This window comes from Rhinolophus hipposideros, assembly GCF_964194185.1.
Source record: "Rhinolophus hipposideros genome assembly, chromosome: 25".
Taxonomy (NCBI): Eukaryota; Metazoa; Chordata; class Mammalia; order Chiroptera; family Rhinolophidae; genus Rhinolophus; species Rhinolophus hipposideros.
In genome coordinates this window covers 17,936,238-17,948,844 of record NC_138071.1, presented here as the reverse complement: position 1 = coordinate 17,948,844, position 12,607 = coordinate 17,936,238, and the positions used below count along the sequence as shown (strand labels likewise).

The 12,607-nt window shown below is 39.5% G+C and overlaps 1 protein-coding gene across 9 annotated transcripts in view; it reads right to left on the bottom strand.

Moving 5' to 3' along the window:
- Positions 1-12,607, bottom strand: part of CALD1 (caldesmon 1) — a 197,924-nt gene that overhangs the window by 88,161 nt on the left and 97,156 nt on the right. For 8 of the 9 annotated variants that reach the window (XR_013992594.1, XM_081038593.1, XM_081038595.1 and 5 more), the window contains exon 3: positions 2,951-3,062. Coding sequence is in view for 8 of the 9 variants with exons in the window: in XM_081038593.1 (XP_080894719.1) it covers positions 2,951-3,021 (71 nt within the window). In the remaining variant the exon portion in view is untranslated. Of the gene's footprint in view, positions 1-2,950; positions 3,063-3,720; positions 3,843-12,607 lie in introns of those variants that run through there. The other variant, XM_081038594.1, reaches the window with a different exon arrangement.

The following is a 12,607-nucleotide window of genomic DNA, read 5'->3' as shown; positions in this document are numbered from 1 at the left end:
GGACCCCAGAAAAATAGAACTAGAAAGGTCACCTAGAAACACGAAAGGGTAGACTTAGTATAAAAATAAGGAACTAGTTAAGTACTTCTCTCAAAGAAGAAAGAAAGAAAAGAAATCCGGTGGAATATAATACCTCAAAAGAATTAATACAGACAGAAATGTAAGTTAAACAAGGTTTAGGATACATTTATATACATTTATTTTAGGTTATGAAGGGTAACTAACTAAGCTTCACTGAGTATATTCCTTTTAAGATTGACCTTATCTCAAGGTCTCAGGAAGACGGGAAGACATATCCTTTCACATAAACAAATAAACAAACAAAAAACCTGGAAGGAACGAACCATGCAGCTGTGTTGAAAATTCTTAGGCAAAATCCTGGTTCTAAAGAAACCTGGTCTATTCACTCTAATTACAGTATGGCTCTACCCACAGCAAGTAAGTTCTACCATGCCTCTCATATCACATTGATTCCCTTCTCCTTATCACATAGAAAGCAAAGAAGCTCAAGTTACTGATCTAGCCTGATGCCCGATTTCCTGTGCTCATTTCCTGAGCCCCTTTAGCCTCAATTCTATTAGGCCTGCCCCCACATTCTAATCTGGTCTGTTTTCTACTCCAGCTATACTTTGGTTTCCTAGATTACCATGAGGGACGTAAAGGCAGAAACCATGTCTATTTATATCTCATCACTGTTATCTGTGTCCCTAATACAAACATTGAAACTTGGTTGATGCTTAATAAATATTTGTTGGGTAAAGATATTTTTGTGGACTTTCAGGAGAATCTGAGGCCAAATAACACATCACTGGAAAGAATTAGAGGTATGCTGCACTGGGCCTGGACACTACCTACATGGTTTCGATGTCTACTCAACAATGGTACCCCCAGAACTCTCCCTGGTTCTTCCTGCCTCCTTGATTTTTTGGTCTTTGATGGTTTCCATTATGTCTTTATGACCTTTCACTGTCTCTACACTTGTTTTCTTAGCACTATGTCCATCTTCAGCTTTTGTACTACTACTGCCATACTGAGTGGGCCCAAACTTATTTCTTTAATAATAATTTCTCCCCCTTTCTGAACAAAGGTGGAAAATGTCTGTCTCCAAATGCCTGGTGGAAATCTCCATTTGGATGTGGTTTCCATCTGAAATGAAACACCCTTCCCATGCTCACCCGAGAATGGAACCCATCCTAGTTTCCCTACTTGGGACAATGCAGGGACCTTCTTTCCATCTCCTCAGACTTACATTCTTTGGAATTGTCTTTGAGTTTCTCGCTCTCCTGAAAAGTTAGCTAATTCTCTCTCTATAAACACTCTCATATTTGGTCTTGATTTCTCTATTTGCCGCCTTAATTCGGGCCCTTATTACTAACTCTTCCAGGGCTGATATCTCCACACTTTAGTCCACTGTAGATAACTTTCCCAGCATGTTTTCATCACATGTAGCTCCCCTGCTAAATTTACTGCGTTTGATGTGAAATAGAAACACCCAAGAGGTACACGTCCAACTTATTCTTCCCCAAGCCCTCAACACATTTCTTGCACCAGGATTCTTATTTTCACCTCTGGGCTTCTGGTGCTGGGATGCCCTCACCTACATGCCTTCCTTTTTACTCTCCATCACTCTATCATTACTTCCTCCACGGCTTACCACTTCCAAGGAGTTTTTCCTGGCTAGCTTCATCACAGGATAATGACTGCCTTTCCTGCTCTTGGAGTTAATGTTTAGTTCTGGCTATATTGCTATGTTGCTTCTTACTTGTTTAACTAATGATAATGGTTAAAAAATGAAATGAAAAGAAATGAAAAACAAAATAGTAACAAATACCATTTATGGAAACCTACCAGCTACTGATCTAGATTATTTCTGAAGTTCAATAATCTTCACAACAACCACACAAACTCTGTAGATATGATGCCTGTTTTACAAATAAGGCAACTGTGGCTTAGACAGAAGTCACTTGCTCACGGCCACACATAGCTCATAAATGACAGAGCTGGGATTTGAACCCACAGAGCCCGGGCACCACCCATGGTGCCATGCATGTTTGTGCACAGACATTCTGTGAATGGCAGCTTACTCTGACCAAGTTAATTGAAGGCAGTAATTTTACCTTCTTCTTTTGCATTCTCCATACAAATAAGTAGAGCCTATGGCCCAACGTGCTTTTTTCTGATAGGTGTCACTTTGCAGTTTTCTCCTGCAGAATTGCTAAGGGATTACCTACCTTACTACCACCTTTTCATTTGTGCATCAGAATTACTGTGAGGCAACACTGATTTGATTTTAAGATCGTTGTTTAACAGCTTCCTTCCAGTGAATGCCTACGCTGCTTTCTCGAAAGAACATCTGATTTAATCCCCATTAAATGCCACTGTCATTTGCTCTGAGGCCTAAAATGGTAAAATACATATTTATGCCCTGTGCTTTATATGTCATTGCTTTATTTCCCCAATCTGCCCCTGAATCACCACAACAGAGTCCTCCCACAACAAACACCTTTGAACTAGACTCTGAACCTCCAGCAACATACTCCACCGGCTATTAACCCATAATATATGGATTACGGGATTTGTATGCTTTCCTAATAAGAATAAAAATGTGTCCCAAGATCCATCTGGGACTTATTGCCTTTACTTTTTTGGGCTAAAGACTCCCCTATTTCCTAAATTGTTTCAAATATTCAATATTTGCCATTTTAATGTCATTTTCATATAACTGCTTTTTAAACTTTTATCCACACAAAGCCTCTGTCATTTAAGAATTCCAACATGAAAGGCACCGAATAAATGCAACTATTTGTGTGTTTTTTTTAAAGGTGGGATTTAGAGGCCTAATGGGAAAATTTTCCCTAACTACTTTTGCAAAAACATTTGATGATCTTTGAGACCTGACACCAGCATTGTTACTAACAGAATGCAAATACTTTTCCACTTAGATCCTTACCTTTCTGCTTCTAGGCGCATCTCTTCCCTCTTTTGCCTCCTAAGTTCTCTGCGACGTTCAAAATCATCCATGGTGTGGTTTCAGGTTGACGGAGACCAGATGATGTCTGGATCTATAGGGGAGAAGAAAGACGCAATATCACGGATGAGTCGGAGTTATTATTTCCCACCATGTCTTTATCCCCTCATTTTGTCTTTCCTCTTCCAAAAAACACCTTAGAAGACTGGTGAAGCATCCCAGTAATCAATTTCTGACTCCCAAGCCGAGTCCTCTATGTGTTCAATTCAGTCTCACTCATGAAATTATCAGAGACTAATAAGTAAGATCCCAGGATTACAGTTAAAAAAAAAATAAAGACCTCAGGAGACAGAGAGGTTTCGTAGACTTGAAATATTGGTGGGATCACTTAAGAGCTACCGAAAGGTTTTGTTCTTTGTAACTTGCTGAACCATAGACAAAAGTTATGAAAAAGTGAACAAAGAAAGAGGAAAAGAAAACAAGAGTGGGGAAAAAAAAGTGGCAAGAAAAGGAAAATGTAGGAACTAAGAGACAAGTAAAAGTAAGAGAAATAAAATAATACAAGTATCCAGGCATAATTTGCATCTTCTGAAAGAATATTAATACCAGAAGAGTAATAAAGATCGATGAAATAATACCATGAATAAACCTAATGCAGCAGCATTTTTAAAAGCGGTTATGTTATGATCAAGCTGTTTTCAGAGCTTAAAAGTCCCGGTTCATTGTAACTCAACCATTTTATCCTTTCCTACCTCCTTCGTGATGGTTTTTAATCCCAGAAAGATCTTCCCTTTCCAGCTTTTCAACTGAGGAGCCCGCTTCCCCTGTGTTTCTGTGCCATGGAGTCAAGTATTCCAGAATTCCCCTGCAGCCCCCAAACCCAAAATGACTAGCAGAAAAGGGGAAGCGGGCTCTTTTTGTCCTTGCTTTGTTTACAGAGCTGTCAGTGGTTAGTTAAACTCGGCCTGGAATCTGGCATTTAAGGCCTGGTTGAAGATTGTTTCCTGTGTGGAGCGGGAGGCCTCCACTTCCTCTGGAATCCTAGACTCTGCTGCACTCAGATCACAAAAAATATTTTCCAGCCCTTTCTGTGCACATGAGACGAGCCATTTGCTCTGCGTAAGAAAATAAGGAGCCGTGTAAAACCTAAAGCCATCCCCAAGTGCATCTTTGTTTGAGGGAGCAAAAAGCAAAACTTAGGTTTTGAAGCCAAGTTCAGGACCCTTCCTAAATAAATGGTCAGATTCTTTTATTTTCGAGCATTTTCTCTTTAAAAAAAACCCCACACAAACAAAGGTAAAACCTCAGCCAACGAAAGCAAAACTACACACACAATGTTTGATTCCCCCCCCCCCATTTCTTCTCCCCCCAGGGTATTATTTATACTGCTTATACATTTTTTTAGAATTTCAAATTTTGGTGTTTATTTGGGGTTTTTAAATTTGAAGGTGTTTTTCTCTCTTATTCTTCCCAAGAGGATTTTCCAAGACTTGGCTAGTTATGAAGAAAAGAATCAGTTTTCCTCTTAAAAAAAAAAAAAATTTCATCAACCATAAAGAAATTTCTCTACATTTTCTGATCTCGTCATAGTTATCAGAATGGAAAACAAGTGAGTTGAGGGTCCCCTGAGAGGCTGTCTGGGGGTCCTTCTCTCTGCGGGGTGAGGGGGTGAAGGAGCTCCTGTCCTGAGCTCATTACAGGATGTGTGGGACCTGGGTTACTTGAATGTGGGGTGCAGTGAGAGAGTAAACTTTTTCCTTTCTTCAATCAAGTCTTTTGATGTATATAAACCACTTTTCAAATAACTATAGCAACAGTAAACAGAAGTGGGAGAAAGAAGTCTGTCTGTAAACAAACAATTTCACTTTTCTTAATTTATCCAAGTAGCTTGAAGAGCAAGCTCTGAGCCTCGGGGCTCGCTCCTCCCTCATCTAAACTAAGTAGTCAGTCACCCTGGGTCCTTGTTAGCAACAGGGGTTCCAGCTTCTCAGCCTCTACCTCTGGTGGAGGTGCTAACGAGCAGTGAAAGAAATGTTCCCACACAGGCGGGCAGGTGGGCGGGCGAGCGGACGGGTAGAAAATGCACAAGGTTGGCGGAGCCCAGCAGCATCTTTGAGTACCCAAAGGGAAGTGAAACTGACCAACATCACATGGTCACTTTGGCTAGCCAGCCTCCCTGGCTCACGACCCACACAAATTCTTTTTCTCCTGCCCATTCTATCCTCCCAATCCTCACCTTTTATTACTTACTTAAGCACTTTTTTTTCTTTCCCAACCATAGAAAAACTCTATATCTATCCAGGTATTTCCTCATTTGCATGCTGATAATTATGTAAGGGGGAGGGGAGAACTTTGGGGGCAGGGGGAGAAAGAGGGAGGGAGGGAAGGAGAGAAAGAGGGAGAGAGAGAGAGAGAGAGAGAGAGAGAGAGAGAGAGAGAGAGAGAGAGAGAGAGAGAGAGAGGCATCTACAGAGACAAGTGCCTTTCTGGGTTATGTTTGTGGACATGTGGTGGGTATATCTGGGGTAGAGGAGGAAGCACATTTGTGTACCATGTGGTATGATTCTCCGTTGGTGTGTGTGTGTTTGTGAAAATGGCTCTTGGTTGATCTCACACCAGGATGGGGCTGAAGATCTTCCTTAATCCTCACAGCCTTACTTCACAGAGCTTCCCTGAGCTTCTCTGGGACTGTTCCTATGTAAGGGGAGCCATGTCTGGGTAGAATTGAAGTGATTGCCCCACCACTTTTGGGAGCAGTAGCTTCCATGTCCCTAGTTAGTGACCTCTTATTTCTTCCCCTACCCCCAGTCAATGCTGAATTCTTTCCAGCAACATTGGTTAGGAACAAACTCTCAACCAATGAAGTGGTGAAGAGAGATTCTGTAAACTGTGGAGCTCTACTCATGAATGGACAGAGTAGCCTGAAAGAGAAATGCTGGCTAAGGGAGGGAGGTATCAATGAATATGACAGATGGGTTCTTGAAACGTTTATGTTGGGGGGGGGTGGTCGGGAATTGTAGTCACGCTATTGAAAGAACTCTGATGTGATTCCTTTTGTAAAAGGGTAAAAAGACTTTACAAAGGCGGACGAATCATTACCTACCAATGTATCTGCATTTTCAATATGGGTTCCAAAAAAATTGAATTTTCTTAAAACAGAGCACACCTATGCTGTCATAATTAAGCAATACGTCAGTGTTACAGATTTCAAATCATTTTTCCATATTGTCTTTCCTTTTGGTAATAACACTGTAAGCACTCATGATTACGGGGAGGAGCCATGTAGATAAAGCTAAGTACTATCAAACCTTCAAATCTTCATAAACTGAATGGTGAACGGGTAGTGGAAAGTCTTTGGGATTTGGGGGCAGTACTAATATTGGTCTTGGAATACATCAAGAATAAAACCTGTTGTGTCAGGGGTTTTGAATAAGTTAATGCAACTTTCAAAAGTAACTAACATTTATGGACTATGGACTATAGGCTGGGTCTCTTTCTAAAACATTTTGTTTGCTTGTTTGTTTTAATAGGTTTTATTTCTCAGAGTAGTTTTAGGTTTAAAAGAAAATTGAACAGAAAGTACAGAGTTCTCATATACTCCCTCTCCTTCCCCCATGCCCACAGCTTCTTTTCTGTTTGCATTGAATTGTGTATTCTTTGCCAAACATGCTGAAGTCCTAACTTCCAGTACCTCAGAATGTGTCCTTATTTGGAAATAGGGTCTTTACACATGTAGTCAAGTTCAGATGAGTTTATTAAAATGGGCTGTAACCCAATATGACTGGTACCTTTATAAAAAGGGGAGCTCTGGACATGTAGACACACAAAAAAGGAAGACAGATAATGTGAAGACATAGAGAGAATGACTTGAGAAGATGGAGGGCAAGGAACACCTGAGGCTACCAGAAGCTGGGAGAGAGGCGTGGAGTAAATCTTTTCCTAGGGTCTTCAAACGGAGCATGTCTCTGCTGACACGTTGATTTTGGACTGCTAGCTTCCAGAACCATGAGACAACATGTTTCTCTTGTTCTAAGCCACCCAGTGTGTGTGGTGCTTTGTCTCAGCAGTCCTAACAATCCACCACAGCCTACTATGCTTCAGGAGTGTGGTATATTTGCTATAATTGATGAACCAATATTGATATTATTATTAACTAAAGTCCATAGATTACATTAGGTTTCACACTTTGTGTTGTACAGTTCTATAGGTTTTTCCAAATGCATAGTTTCATGTATTCATCATTATAGTATCAGAATAGTTTCACTGCCCTAAACAGTTCCTATTCTCCATCTCTTCTTCCTTCTCTACTTCCCACTCCAACACTTGGTAACCATTTATCTTTTCACTGTTTCTATGTCTTTGCCTTTTCCAGAATGTCACATGGTTGGAACAATACAGTATGTAGCCTTTTCATACTGGCTTCTTTCACTTAGCAATATGTATTGAAATTTCCTCCATGTCTTTTTGTGGCTTGATAGGTTGCTGAACCATTTAAAAATATGTAATCTTATTTTATCTATATAGTAAACCAGTGAGGTAGCTATTATAATCCCTATGTACAGAATTCAATGTATGTGCTCTTAACTACTATAATATTCTTGGACTAATCCACTCTTTCCCTTTAGGAATTGTTTTTCATTTCAGGAAATATGTAAGAGTGTTCCAGGGAAGTTTTGAGGAGACTATTACCAGTGATCTCTGGTTTAATTCATTGGATCATAACTCAGGTATGAAATGATTTTGAAAATTATCCATGCCACTTCAATTTCAAACCCATTTGGTTTAAATCATAAAATTGTCATATCTCACAGATCTCAATTAAATTAAACCTTGCAAATATTTATTAAGCCCTTACTATTTTATTGCTACTTCTTTGTAAGATTCATAAACTAGGATGGTCATATCCTGGACTGCATCATTGCATACTTTTCTTTGAGATGCTAGAGTTTCTTCTCTTGCATTGTACCTTCCTCAATACATGCCTTCCACCTCTCACTCACTATGCCCCATCCCCAACATAACTATTTCTCTGTTATTGCAAGGAACCCTGGTCGTTTTACACTCATAACCATTATTAGACAAATCCTTTCTGGATAGTCAACATGATGTACCCACTGTAAATTTCATGGTCCAACTACTTCAATAAAGCCCCACAAAAATGTTTGTACCATCAATATTCCATGAATATTTATTGAACACCTACTATGTGCCGGATTCTGTTCTAGATACTGGGGATACAACAGTGAACAAGACTGAACAGGCCCCACCTTTTTGAAACTCATATTTCAGACTTCCTTGCTTCTTTAAACTTCTACGAAGCCTATTAAACCCTTGGATCATACTCATCTGCTTTCTGGGTTTTGTTCTTGAGATTCAGGGCTTTGTGGGAGAAAGTCAGGGACTACGTTTTGTCTCCCCTAAAGGTTTGTGCTAATTTCAGTTGTGTCATCAGTGTAATTCAGTCATGCTTCTCTTTATCCTACACATATTGGGTGATTCCTGGGTGTATCATACTCCAGCATATTCCCCACCTCTGTTCTTCAAATTATCTTTACTCACCTCAATCCTTCAACTGCCCTCCTCTACCAATCCTTGGCAAACAGTGACCTGGATTCAGACTTAGGAGATCTGGACTGCTCCTTGCTGAGCTTTTCTTCTCTGTTAAATGAGATGGTTGGACAAGATGATGTCCAAGGCTTTATTTTACTCCGTGTAATATTATGGTCCTATACCTACTCCAGTCTCCTTCTCTCACTGCATTTGATATCTAAATGCACTGTCTTCTAAATTCCTGATTTAGAAAACATTAACCTGGGGTGACTGGTTGGCTCAGTTAGTTAGAGCGCAGAGCTCATAACACCAAGGTGACCGGTTTGATTCCCACATGGGCCAGTGAGCTGCGCCCTCCACAACTAGTTTGAAAACAGTGACTTATCTTGGAGCTGATGGGTCCTGGAAAAACACACTGTTCCCCCAATACTCCCCAATAAGAAAGAAAGACAGGAAGGAAGAAAGGAAGGAAGGAAGGAAGGAAGGAAGGAAGGAAGGAAGGAAGGAAGGAAGGAAGGAAGGAAAGAAAGAAAGAAAGAAAGAAAGAAAGAAAGAAAGAAAGAAAGAAAGAAAGAAAGAAAGAGTTAACCTTCTTTTAAGAAGATCATCCCATGGCATCCTAGATAAAAATATTTTACTGTCTCTCAAATGTGTCATATAATTTTGTACTTTGGCACTTTTATTAATACCATTCCATCCATTGGAACACTTTCCCTAGTATCTTCACGGTCCATATTCTATTAGATCATGAATTTCTGGCTCAAATTTCATTTTCTTCATGATTGTCTTTCCTGAGGGCTCTAGCTTGGAAGTATATCTCCCTCCTTGAACAGCTATCATTCATTTGGTAATTAATAATGTACTGACTTGCCACAGCTCATCATTTGTTCTAACTAGTATTTAAATATTTACTAATATTTTGTTTTCCACATGCCTTTGTTCTTAAGGCCACTTATGAATCCTCTTTTAAAAAAATCTCTTCACTATTGGGACATAGTAGGCACTCAGGAATTGCAGCTGATTCGAACCATGAGATTTTTACTCTAGATTTTACCATTCTGCATTTGGAAAATGTAATTCAAGCTGATTCATCTCTGTATTTTACGGACTGATCAGTGTTTACAAAGAGAATTAAAGACCTTTGTAATAGACTATCTATGAATCTCAAAAGTATATACACCCACACCACAGTAGTTACACAGTAAATCTGGTAGTGTTTTCTTTCTGACCGTAGAAAATGAACTTTTGTCCTTTAAAAAAAAAATTCAATTTATCAACCTGTTTTGCTCTTTTCTGAACTGAATGGTTCATTTGGGACTCAAAAACCAAATAAACACATGGATTTTAACATACAGCTTGGACTTAACTTTAGCTCAACCTTCACCATCTTGTTCCAAAAAATCTGTGCTACTTAAAAAAAGACATGCAATCATCAAGGCACATTTGTCAAGACCAGCAATATAGAAATAAGAGTGAATGGCATCAATCTGAGGAACTCTGCCTTCTCAAGTTGTTTCTTTCTCTCATCAGTGGAATCCAGGATGCAGATCTCAGAACACTACTAAGAGCTAAGAGGGTATGTCCTATTTTTTCTCTTTCCCTGCTTAGTCTTTTATCATTATTTTGTCTCTGTTTGTGTTTCTCCATTTACAAAACAGGGGAATTGAGAGCTTTCATGGTACTAAAACCAATGTTGTGCTCTCTCTTCTACCTTAGAAGCAACGGACATGTTAGGGCATTTTAGATTTGTGAAATGATGGTGTTTATATACCAGAGGTGCCCCCCAAAAATGTATACAAGTGGACACTTGGGTCAACGTTGCTCAAGCAGTAGTTTGCCGTAATAACTGTCTGGACGCTGATGGTAACCACTTTGAGCACCTCCTGCAACTGCAGAAGTCAAACGTGACTTGTATTCATCTTTTGTTATCAGTATATATTGAGTATTACAATTTTAATACAGCTTTCTTTTCTTAAAATGTATATACACTTTTTTGGCACCCTCTGTATATTGACTTCAACACTTGGGAAGACAACACATTTAAGAATTTTAGTCGCATCTTAAAATGTTATCGCAAATACTACCCCCTTATTTGGAGCACTTTTATATTGCTCAAAACTCTATGTCGATCACTGTTTGATCCTCCCAAATAAGAAAAGTAGATTTATCTCCATCTAAAGAAAGCAGACTGAGACATACAGAACTTTGGCATTACCTTCTTAACCACAGCCTATCAGTGGAAAACCAGGATTGGTACTTAGACTTAGACATCTCTAAACCAATCTGAAAGGTTTTCCTAGAAGAGGGAGGAGATGTGAACATTTGGAACACAATTCCTTCTGAGCCCTTTTCAAGAGTTAAAAATATCTTTCCTTGGCAAACTTGAGGAGAATTAAACTGAAAGACACAGGTTAATACCAAATCAGAACTGGCATGTGGCCACTGCTGTTCTTTTGGCCCCTAGAGAAAAGGTATAGCTGTGAACCCTAAGGCAAAATGGAGATTTTTCACCAACATGTACGTGTGAGGAAAAAAAATGCATAGCTTTACTAAAAAAAATAAGAAAAAAAAAATGGAATAATGTGCTTTCTAAATATATGCCTGATAACAGGATAGTTTTGATGTGGTGAGGTTCAGGTCCTGCCCCAACAGAATTATCTGACAATGGGTTGGGCTGCTGAGAAAGTGTGAACTATTATTATTGGAAACAGTCAGGTAGAGAAGAAATGGCCATCTGTTTAGGGCTGTAATGAAAGATATTTTTAAGATCTGAAGGCGGTGCTTTCTCATCGGTAGCCATTAGTCTCATGAGGCAATTTCAATTCAACTTGATTGAAGTGAAATAAAATGAGAAATTCAGTTCCTCAGCTTCATTAGCCCATTTCAAGTGCTCTGTAGTCACATGTGTCTACTAGCTTCCATAGAAAACAGTACAGAGAGCATCTACGTCATCGCAGAAAGTTCTGTTGGACAGCCCTGCTGTAAGGCCTTCTAACTCCTGATACAAAATGATCGCTCAAGGTGAAGTAATGCTACGTAGTTCAGAGACGTGAAGGTGTGTGAGACACGGTATCTGTCTTCAAAGACCTTACAATCTCATAGAAAAGATGGAAAAAAATGTGAGGTGTGGTAAAAAAGATGGAAAAAAATGTGAGGTCAGCATCTCAAAGCATGGACAGGTTCTTGTAGTTCCCTCATTAGTCACCTCTCTGTTGTCCGGCCGAGGGTCTTTTGGGTCGGCCAGTCTCTCTGGGACTGGGCACTTGCTACTGAGAAAGTGAAATGTTCAGCAAGTGCAAAATAAGCTGAGACCCTGTCTGAAAAGGGATCACACTTCAAATTGCGTAACAAGGCCTAAGAGTGGTTTATTTGGAAGAAAAGATCAGAGGCCTAGGTCTTTATCAATGATAAACATGGCACAGAGATCATCATATTTTATGTAATGGTAGTTTTACTTGTGCAAGATCCTCTGGCCTTTCTGGTCCACTGAGCTATAAAAATTATCAGCAACCCTGCTCTTTGTGATTGCTTTTTCAATTAGCACTTCCAGTTTAGTTAGTGATCGAAAACTAGAACCTGCGCTTTCGCCAGCTATCTTGTTAATACAAGGTGAGAGAATTTAGATGGCAGGAGGCAAATCCATTTACAGTGTTGGAAACAATCCAAAGGTATGTCCCAGAGGTACTTTGTAAAAGGCAACACTTTTGTCCATGAAAGACTTGCTATCATTGACTAGGGACTTATTCCCAGTGACTTTTTTTCAACTTCTATTCATCGTGGTCATCAAGTGCATTTATTGTGTCCTGGAATTATGAAGCAAATTAGAGACTATCTTCTAGGAGGTGATAATCTCAGATGAAAAGGTTTGAAACCAAACCAAGGGACGTTATCCATTATATCCGTTGGACATAATAGATGCATAATTGAAACATACAAATCTCCACAGCAGTGAAATAATAAATTGAAAAGTGCATAGACTTCTTTCCTTTCACAGGAATCATTTAGATGGTAGTTTCAGCCACTTGTTAGTTTGGGGATGTCTGGACTTTTCTTCACATTAGCAATGGCTCACACAGCCATTGTACAGGC